The sequence below is a fragment of the Sorghum bicolor genome, chromosome 3 (assembly GCF_000003195.3).
Source record: "Sorghum bicolor cultivar BTx623 chromosome 3, Sorghum_bicolor_NCBIv3, whole genome shotgun sequence".
In the NCBI taxonomy this organism is placed as follows: Eukaryota; Viridiplantae; Streptophyta; class Magnoliopsida; order Poales; family Poaceae; genus Sorghum; species Sorghum bicolor.
In genome coordinates this window covers 16,844,210-16,855,231 of record NC_012872.2, presented here as the reverse complement: position 1 = coordinate 16,855,231, position 11,022 = coordinate 16,844,210, and the positions used below count along the sequence as shown (strand labels likewise).

Here is an 11,022-nt window from a genome sequence, read left to right as displayed (position 1 = left end):
TGTAGCAATTAATGTTAATGACAATGTCAACCATTTCTTTCAAACTAGAAAAGGCTTGGGTGATCCTTTATCTCCATTAATTTTTAACATTGTAGCAGATATGCTAGCTATTCTTATGAATAGGGTCAAAGTGGATGGGCAGATTAATGGAGTAGTGCCTCATCTCATCGACGAAGGATTATCTATTTTACAATACGCTGATGATACAATTCTTTTTATGGTTCATGACCTTGAGAAAGCCCGAAATGAAGCTGCAGCTTTGTGCTTTTGAGAAAGTATTGGGTTTAAAAATCAATTTTCATAAGAGTAAATTGTTTTGTTTGAGGAATACCCAAGACCACCTTGATCAATACGTTGAACTGTTTAGCTGCAAATCTTTTGATTTTCCAATTTGATATTTGGGAATTCATATACATTTTAGGGATCTTAGGAATGCTGAGTGGAGGAAGGTCGTGGAACATTTTGAGAGGCGACTAAATAGTTGGAAAGGAAAAATTCTTTCAATTGGGGGACGGTTAACATTGATAAATTCAGTACTTAGTTGCATACCAATTAGTCCAAAAGAAATTAGACTATTTCCGATCTAGATTTTACCGACAAGGTGATGAGCAAAGAAAGAAATATCATTTAGCTAAATGGAGCATATTATGTTAGCCCAAAGATCAAGGAGGTTTTGGAATTCATGATCTGCATATTAAAAATACCGCTCTACTTAGTAAATGGTTGTTCAAGTTACTTACCACAGAGGGGACTTGGCAGCAATTACTCCATAATAAATATTTCGGATCGAAACCATTAATACAAGTGGAATGGAAAAATGGAGACTCACATTTCTGGTCTAGTCTTATCAAGGTGAAGTGAGACTTTTTCCACTTTGGTTCCTTCATTGTAAAGGACCCAATGTAAGTACGTTTTTGGGAAAACAAATGGTTAGGGGATTCGTCTTACTCGTGTATTTACAACATTGCCTGACCTAAGCACGTTACTATTGCGGAGGTTTTTCTGGTCCATCACCAAACCTATCTTGACGAATAGCGTGGAGAAATTCGCTGCCCTGTATTGCTAATATAGAGTTGGTCCATGAACAAGACGAATTTTGCATGGAATTTACATCTAAATGAAAAATTCTCAGTGAAGTCACACTATCAAGCGTTATTACATACTGATATCCCAAACTCAACAAACTTATTTGGAAAGTAAAAGCCCCACTAAAAATAAAAAAATTCCTGTGGTACCTTTGACAAGGAGTTATATTGACAAAGGATAACCTAGTAAAGTGCAACTGGCAAAGTAGTAAAACTTATTGTTTTTGTTACAAAGAAGATACAATTAAGCACTTGTTCTTTGACTGCTGGTTTGCTTGTTCAATTTCTGTTATTCATGTTGCAATATAGGTCTTTTAAAACCCCACAATATCCATTGGAAGTTTTACTACTTTGACACTTCCAATGGATAAGATGGTTTCTATAGATCATTTCTTGCTGACGTAGTTGTTATGAAAAACATATATAGTTTCCACCACTGGGACTGCCTTTATGTTCACAACTTGTATTAATCAATATAGGGTACACACGTACACATTGAATGTTTCTTCGCATACGTACTTTTGATGGGAAGTTCTGTTTTCTTTGCATAGTTCGAGTCCACAGGGCTACGTACACATTGAATGGTCACTTTTGAAATATTTCAGACTCGGTCCTGATGTATGTTCTGTTTTGTCCTTGTGACCCAAGTTGTTGGACTGAAGAGGTTTAGTTTCCTATTGTAACCCTGACCTGAAGTCGATCTCTATCAGTGTTATCATTTCTTTTGCGAAGCTATGACTATTAAGCTTGTGATAACAAAACATAAGGTTTTCTTGAGATGCCGACTTGCCGAGGGAATGCACGCACTGAGGTAAGCAAACCTATAATGCACTTGCGCGTGTACAAGGAAAATACGAACTTGAATAGTTAAGTTTGCGTGTATATATGACAGTGATGGAACTCATGATAACTTCATCCTTCTCCATTTGCAAACATTATCACAAGTAGTAATAAATTACAGGCTTACGGTGAAACAGTAAAGTAAACCCAGTAATGTTGATGCACGTGTTCACTTAGATATAGTCAACAATACATTATATATATATATATATATGAAAAAGCCAAGAAAGTCTTAGCTGCATTCGTTCATATCATGAAGTGACGAAATTGCCAGGTTTCGATTTCTTTCCAAATATTGCTTCAATAAAAGTTGTAAGAACTCTGTAAATTGTAGGGAAAGAAGAAGACAGGGATATAATGAAATTCTTGATTCGATCTTCAACCAAACCACCCTTTTTATGAAAATGGAGAGTGATCTTATTCAAATTCAAATCGCTTCATAATCTTTAACCAATTCTGTGCTTTAATATAACTTCCTAGAGTAAGCGCTAGCCTATCGACATTTACTAAGTACAGAAATGATTTTTTACAGATGCCTCCATTTTCTAATAGAGGCGGTTAAACTAGGGCGCCATATCTTAACTATAGCGGGAGGCACTATAGCTAACACAACCGTTGCACTAGAAAATAGATTTATTTTTAAGAACGTTTAGGTTAAGAGAATCACATTTGAAAATATGATTTTCAGAGAACGATGCTTATGTCAACTGCTTCTGAACCCCTTTAATTCAATTTTTAAAGATGGTTGACCAAGTCAACTGGCCTTAAAAATAGTTGCAACACAACAAAATTCATAACTTTTTCAAATGAAGAATAAAAATAAAATTATAGAGCTCGACGAGATCTACAACTTTGTAGCTAACGAAATTTTTGGTTGAAATTGTTTAGGGTCCCAAATATATATTGCATTCTTAGATTTTTTGAATTTTTTGAATGACCTTGAATGGGAACATGTCCTATATTAAAGTGGTAGTGCTTCACAAGATCTAAAACTTTATAGTTAATTTTTTCCATCTAAGGTCGTTTAAGAGTCGAAATATTGTTTATAATATCCATACGTATTACGTATTAGTACAAATAGATAGCATTAGGTAACTCAACACAAGTGGTAAAGGATATAGTGCGAAGAATAAGAGGTTATAGGTTCCAATCCTGACAAATGAACTATATCAAAAAATGGCCAAAAATTAAATTAAATTCTATAAGTGGTAGGTTGGTGAAAGTCTTAGTTTGGTTTTAGATAATTGATGAAACCCAAGTACTAACCTTTATACTAAGTGTGTAGATTAGATGAGGTTGGTACATGTCAAATGATTGAGCAAGAGATGATCATTGTGATGGTGGTGATGACCACAAGGTGATCAAGTGCTCAACCTAAAAAGAAGAAAAGAAAAACAAAACCCTATGCAGATCAAGGCAAGGTATTGCTTAGAGTTTTGGTTTTCGTGATCAAGACACCATAGAGGGTATGATCACATTTAGGATAGATAGCCGTACTATAAAGAGAGGAATTCTTTGGCTAAGTGGTTATCATGTGTCACTATGTGTCGTTGTTCATGTGCATACATTTAGAACCTAATGTGCTAACTTAAACCTTGAAAATGTTTGTAAAAATATGCTAACACACGCGCACAAAGTGGAACACCTGGTGGTTAGCACTTTTGTGAAAAAGGGTGAAGAGGATGCGAAGTCGCGGGAATGTTTCTTGCTGAGAAACACTCACTAAACGCTGGACTTGGTAGCGTCAGACACTAGCCCAACGTCTGGTGCGCTCAAGTGCTGCAGCATGTGAGAAAACTGTGCGTCGGAGCGTCCGACATCTACACTGTGGCCTTGTTTACTTGCAAAATGTGAATAGTATCAATTTCGTTTGTATTTGACAAATATTGTCCAATCCTGGACTAACTAGGCTCAAAAGATTCGTCTTGTCAATTCCGACCAAACTGTGTAATTAGTTTTTATTTTCGTCTATATTTAATACTTCATACATACGTCTAAAGATTTGACAGAGTATCTAAAAAATTTTATAAATCTTTTTGGAACTAAACAAGGCCTGTAGCAGTGACATCAGCAAGCACATTGGACGCGGTAGAGCATCCGACAAGGGACAATCGAACGCGTCTGACACCCCTATGAACTTGCAGTGCTCCCTGAGTAATGTCCGGTGACTGAGTGGCACGTCTGGTGCGTTGGACCTAATGCGTCCGACGCTTAGTGTCTGAGAACTTGAACATTTAAGTGACCATTAGAGATTAACAAGTCACATCTAACTGAAAAAACGTGGCAACAATCTATAGGCCTGTCACAAGACCGTCGGACGTTGAGGCTGCATTCGACGCCCTATGTCTAAGCGTCTGACGCCCCCGACAGGGCAAGCCCGACAAGCCTAACGGCTCTATTTGTTGAAGGAGCATATAAATAGTTATTTGCCGGCTCTTGGGTGTTTCTCTTGGCACTTTGACATACTTGACATCCTTGTGAGCCTAAGCAAACATCTGTCACTCATCTTCTTCATCGATTCATCATCATAGTAAGATTGGGAGTGATTCCAAGTGCATTTGTATGAGTGATTTCATCTAGTGACACTTAGGGATCGCTTGAGCTGCGGATTTCTTGTTACTTTTGGTGGTTGCCGCCACCTAGATAGCTTGGAGCAGTAGAGGAGCTTTGGCATGAATTGGTGATTGTTCGTGGGCATCTCCCAGTGATTGTGAGGGGTTTTGTAACTTCTTGACGAAGAGCCGAAAGATAACTCTAGTGGAAGGTAACGCCTAGTGATCTTAGTAGAATTGTTCGATAGATGGCTTGCAACCTTTGTAGAGCTAGAGTAAAATTTCTTTACACCATTTGTTATACTAATCTTTGCTCTAGTGCTTTGTAGAATTTTTAAATAGGCTATGTAACCTCCTCTAACATATTATTAGAACCTTTCCGTTGGTCCCAAGGCCACTGGCCACACTGAAGTTTATTTTCTTTTTTTTTATGGCTTCTAGTTTCTTAAAGTCTAAAAATTATTCTTAGAAATAGTTGCCTTAAGTCAACCACTTTTGAAAATAGATTTTTAAGGGCGTTTGTCTTATGGAATTCGTCTCATAGTTTTAAAACCATATCTGAAAATCAATTATTTTTACGATCGATAGCACAGTAACGAACTGTCTCAAGATCATTTTTGACCGTGAGTAAACACACAGCTATTGGAATTGTTCAATCCCGAAGGAGGAAGGAAGCAGCAAAATCCATTGCCGACATCCTAAGACGTCATCATATGCTAAAAACTATTTTTCAATAGGAGAGTTGCTAAATCACACGACGAACATCGTCAAATTAATCTAAATCCAACAATCAGTACTCATCCTCGTCCTTAGGACCGAGCACCTTCTCCTTGCTGCTTTTAAATTTTTATGGCTGTAGGATAGGATTGTTATCTATTTTATGGCTGATTTTAAATTTTTAGAAAATGACTTTTGAGACAGCCCATGTTACCGATTCCTCTAGAAACTAAATTAATTTCAATATGCGGTCAGACGAAACGTCAACAGTTTCATATCCGTAAAAATGATCTTGATTTGCAGATGATTTTGGTAGAGATGATTGCCGCAACCATCCTATTTTTAACCGCCTCTATAAATTATCATTATAAAAAAGTCGTGTTGACTGTTTAGAACAAGAACGTCTATACACTATTGGAAACTGGGTCTTTGCCTAGTGCCACAAGCTTTGCCGAGTACTGGCAAAGCTTCTCATTGCCGAGTGTTAAATGTCGGGTACTTGGCAAAACTTCTCATTGCCGAGTGCGGCACTCCGCAAAGAAAAAACTCGGCTAAATGTCAGACACTCGGCAAAGATCGGCACTCAGTAAAGATAATCTACGTTGAGTGTCAGACACTCACCAAAGCCCGACTCTCGGCAAAGATGGCTGTAGGTGACGACCGCCAGTCTTTGGCGAATATCCTCCGTCTGGCACTCGACAAAGAATTTTTATTTTTTTAATAATTTCTTTGCCGAGTGCCTTAGCATCGACACTTGGCAAAGATTTATATTTTTTAGTCATTTCTTTATCGAGTGCCTTATACCTAACGCTCAGCAAAGATTTTATTTTTTTAAATATTTTTTATCGAGTGCCTTAGCCACGACATTCGGCAAGTTTTTTATTTTTTAATCATTTCTTTGCTGAGGCCAAGCTTAGGCCTTGTTTAGTTCCAAAAAATTTTGCAAAATTTTTCAGATTCTCCGTCACATCGAATCTTTAGACGCATACATAGAGTATTAAATATAGACGAAAATAAAAACTAATTGCACAGTTTGATCGGAATTGACGAGATGAATCTTTTAAGCCTAGTTAGTCCATGATTGGACAATATTTATCAAATACAAACGAAAATGCTACAGTATCCATTTTGCAAAATTTTTTGCAACTAAACAAGGCCTTAGCACTTAGGAAAGATTTTTTTATTTTTTTGGCGCCCAAATTTTTTCTGTAGCCCTACCACAGTACCAACAACTAAATATCAAATTTGGTGCTCTTTTGTGAGCGTCGTATGAGGCCATATCCAGAAACTCTGGACGAAAATTTCTAACATCTTGTTCACTAAGGCCCTGTTTAGTTCCCTGCCTAAAAATTTTTCATCCATCCCATCAAATCTTTAGACACATGCATGGAACACTAAATGTAGATAAAAAAATAAACTAATTACACAGTTTAGTTGATAATCGCGAAACAAATCTTTTAAGCCTAGTTACTCCATAATTAGCCTTAAGTGCTACAGTAATCCACATATGCTAATGACAGATTAATTATGCTTAATAAATTTGTCTTGCAGTTTCCTAACGAGCTATGTAATTTGTTTTTTTATTAGTTTCTAAAAACCCCTCCCGACATCCTTCCGACACATCCGATGTGACACCCAAAAAATTTTCATCCCCTGTCTAAACAGGCCCTAAACATATACCTTTATTTTTCTTCGGAGCCAAGCAATGACAAGGAGGTGCTGAAGTAGCTTTCAGTAGCTCTCTTCCTTGTTAAAAAAATAAGCCTCCCTTTGGCCATTGTACTAAGGTTCTTTCAACTTCCTTATGGCTCGGATGTAAGTAAATATATATATGCAATGCAAATGCAAGCAGCCACACAGCATTCCGTCGTCTATTCATCCTCGCCTTGTGAAGGAAGTTCATTCAGAGAGAGAGAGAGAGAAACATATATACACATAAAGTTTGGCCTTGTTAGATTGCAAAAGGTGGTGCAATGCTGCCGAAAAAAGAACAATTCAATGGAGGTATCGTCGCCGCCGCAGTTCTGGCCATACTGCTGGTGGCGCTGAGCACGTACGGCCGTCGCTGCCGCCAACCGGCGGCGGTTCGCTTCTTCGTGTGGAGCGCCTCCATCGTGTTCCTCCCACTGACGTCCTCCATCATCAGCTCCTTGCTTGATCGGAGCAAAGAGCCCGAGTGTGACGGCACGATGCCACCGCCCGGCAAGCAAAACCCCGACGTCCAGAACATGTGGACCCTTCTCTTGTGGATCGTGCTCATCCTCACCATCAAGTGCAACGCCGATGTGGCCGCGGCGTCGCCTGACGGCGGCGACGTCCACATCAACGGGCAGAGGATCAGGGCCCCCGTGGAGCTTGTCGCTCAGTACGCCTGGGCGGGATTCCTTATCCGGCTCTGCGTCCCGTTGGCGGGACGATGGCTGGGACGTTTCAACATAGCCATCTTCATGGCCTTCAGCGTGCTCGGCCTCGCCAAGGTGGTGCTCAACCTGGCCGCCTTCTGGCGTGCGAGCAACTCGTTCGCCCTCGGCAAAAACACGAGGCTTATTGCCGGCTACAATGCTACATGGCGCAGCTCGTTAGCGACGACGGGAAGGATGTGCCGCGCTACATAGTGACGGGAGAGAAAAAGAAGCACGTCGAGGAGAGCGCACGAGGCTACCGCGTTAAGCTCGACGTTCTTGACAACGATCTCAGCAGCCTCGTGAAGCTTGACCGCGTGTGGTCGCTGGCGGAGCATGATGGCGGCATCCTCGCCGAGCCACAGCACAAGCTGAGAGACCTCTGCCTTTCCTACTCGTTGTTCAAGATCCTGCGGCGGAGGCTGTTAGGGTATCCCCTCGCCGACGCTGGGTCCAGAGAGTCCCTTGACTTCGTGCTCCGAGGCAGGCATGGACAGGGTCGGCGCCGGTGTCAACTCCGACCGTGTGTTCCGTGTCCTCGTGGACGAGCTCTCGTTTGCAAGTGATTTCTACTACGTACTCGCCCATCCCGTTGTGTGCCTTGGGCGGCTTGTGGGCAACACTCAACTACCTCTGCTCTATACTCATCATCGTCGGAGCTATAGCTGTGGGATTCATATATGAGGTCAACGACGTGGTACGTACGACGCCCTATAATTATAAGATCATCACTTACTCCCTCCTCGTGGCCGTCGTGCTCATAGAGACATGGGAGATCGTCGCCGGTGTTTGTTCCAACTGGACCAAGGTGGCGCTGCTTGGCCATTACATCAGGCACGAGTCGGCGTGGCGCAGGTCCAGCTTCGTCCACGCGGTGCTCGTGGCCGTGCTGCGCCTCAGGCCGCCTATGCAGTGGCTGTGGCGTCACAAGATGGGCCAGAACTCGGTGCTGGAATTGGAATCTCGCCAGTTCCTCAGGCGGATCACCGGCGGGCTCCTCCCAGAGAAGCTGTACTTGTACGGCGGCGCGGGGCTCATGAGGCCCGTGGAGGTCACGACCGGCGTGAAGGACGCCGTGTTGAGGTCACTGCTGAGCAGCTACGGGAGGATGAGCAAAGGTGGTGCGGCGGTGCGACGTGTAGGCGGCAGGATCAATTGGGCGGTGTATGGTACCCGGAGAAGCTGGGCGTGGGGAGACGAGGACGAAGGCGGAAGCAGCAACGCCGAACTGATCCTCACGTGGCACATCGGCACTGCGCTCTTCGAGATGATGAATTCGACGACGTCGACCTCGGCTCCTGAAATGGAAGCCGCCCGGCACCTCTCCTGCTACTGCGCCTACCTGGTGGCAGCGGCACCGGAGCTGCTCCCGGACTCCGACGCCTGGACCATAAAACGGTACAAGGATGTGTCGGACGACGTGCGCGCGGCGGCGCTTGCCGCCGGTGGTGGTAGGGAATCCCCAGCGGCTAGGTACGAGCGGCTGGTGGCGGCTCTAGGCGTGGAGTCACGGGACAGGGTGTTGCGGCGGGGCGCGGAGCTCGGTCGCCACCTGGTGAACGAGTACGCCCGGGACGAAGCGTCGGCATGGCGGATTCTGTTGGACTTCTGGTCCGACATGCTGCTCTACCTCGCGCCATCGGAGAAGGTTAAGGGCCACGTCGAGGCCATGGCGCGTGGCGGCGAGTTCATCACGCTCGTCTGGGCGTTACTCCTTCACGCCGGAGTCATTACCAGGCCTGGCACGCCAGCCGGTGATATCCCCTAAACATCTTATCTCAGATTGTGGTCTGTGGAGGTGGTAATCTTTGATGTTTGCTGCTATTCCATCCATGCGCCTATGCTTTGATTTTCTGCAATATTAAGCGTTGATGCATTCATGCTTGCTCTAGAGCATGTAGCTGGCGTTAGTAGATCATTAAGTTTGATATTAGCAGTAGCAAAAACACTTTCCTTGTACTACTTCGTTTTCCCTAAGTCAATGTCTGTGCATTGTAAGCTCAAAAATAAAGTCTGTGCATTGTTACGATTGTAACCCAAGTTTGCATGTCTTGTATACCATTTCAAAAAAAAAAACAATCTTCACAACATGCTGTTTGTAACCAATCATCACTCATATATGAGTGTCAAAAAAATCATCACTCATATATGAGTGTTTTCTTGAGACATTATACTCATTACATCTGATCCGGTAAGCCTTTTTTTTCATTTCCTTGTTTACTTGCTTCCCCAAAAGTTTACACCCTATTCCATCAAATGTTTGGACACATTCATAGAATATTAAATATAGACTAAAAGATAACTAATAGCTCAGATTGCGACTACTTTACGAGAAATCTTTTAAACCTAGGCCTTGTTTAGTTCCGAAAAAATTTTGGATTTCGCTACTGTAGCACTTTCGTTTTTATTTGACAAATATTGTCCAATCATGAACTAACTAGGATCAAAAGATTCGTCTCGCGATTTACAGACAAACTGTGTAATTAGTTTTTGTTTTCGTCTATATTTAATGCTTCATGCATGTGCCGCAAGATTCGATGTGATGGGGAATCTTAAAAACTTTTTGGATTTCGGGGTGAACTAAACAAGGCCCTAGTTAATACACTATTTGATAATAAAGTGCTACAATAACACATGTGCTAATGACATATTAATTAGGCTTAATAAATTCATCTAGCAGATTACTAATGGATTCTATATTTTATTCTTTTATTAATATCTGAACACCCCAAGTGACATCCCCATATGACACCTAAAACTAGCACAATAAAGCTCTGTACTAGCGGTTTCAAACATATTTGTATAGGCGTTTTTTAGACTCGCCAGCGTTGGTGGCCAGTGGAAATAAAAACTTTCCACTAACGGCTCTCTGAGAACCCCACTGGAAACGGATTTGCATAGGCGGTTGGCTAAGACCACCGCCTGTGCAAATCCATTTCTACTGGCGGTTCTCTTAATAAAATTACTTGTGGAAAGTTTTCAAATATTTCCGCCCTTTTTCAAATATTCTCTCCAAACCCTATATATATAGTTAAACTTATTGGATCATGTCAACTATAGAAACATACAATTTAATATATCATATATTTATATACATCAAAGTTTATGCTCGCAAAGATAAAGTTAAAAGTATATACATCACACATTACATACATTAAAGTTTGCACCTCTACTCTAATATTCATCTCGACTAAGATTTAGCCTACTAATCTCCGTTAGCACTATGTAGTCTGGCCTTACTAAGACGCTGGTGGCATTGCGATATTTTTCTTTGCATGGAATGACTTCTTTCAAGATAAATGTGCATAGATCCTCAATATATTGTATAAAGCACCTTGGGTCGTGTGCTTCGCCTTTTTTACATCATATTTTTTGAAAGGAAGATTATAAACACCATATATTTATTACAATAAGTAATAACATCAT

General features: G+C 41.6%; 1 protein-coding gene across 1 annotated transcript; it reads left to right on the top strand.

Moving 5' to 3' along the window:
- LOC8075309 lies at positions 7,168-9,364 on the top strand. Its single transcript, XM_021456147.1, has 3 exons — positions 7,168-7,671; positions 7,770-8,079; positions 8,160-9,364. Exons 1-3 carry the CDS (start codon positions 7,168-7,170, stop codon positions 9,362-9,364), a joined length of 2,019 nt encoding a protein of 672 aa, XP_021311822.1.

Bases quoted from the DNA above. Each gene is read 5' to 3' on its own strand.
- LOC8075309 (XM_021456147.1), top strand. From the start codon at position 7,168: ATGCTGCCGAAAAAAGAACAATTCAATGGAGGTATCGTCGCCGCCGCA. The intron at 7,672-7,769 runs GTGGTGCTCAAC...TACATGGCGCAG, and splicing joins GCGTGCTCGGCCTCGCCAAG to CTCGTTAGCGACGACGGGAA. The intron at 8,080-8,159 runs GCAGGCATGGAC...CTCGTTTGCAAG, and splicing joins CCTTGACTTCGTGCTCCGAG to TGATTTCTACTACGTACTCG.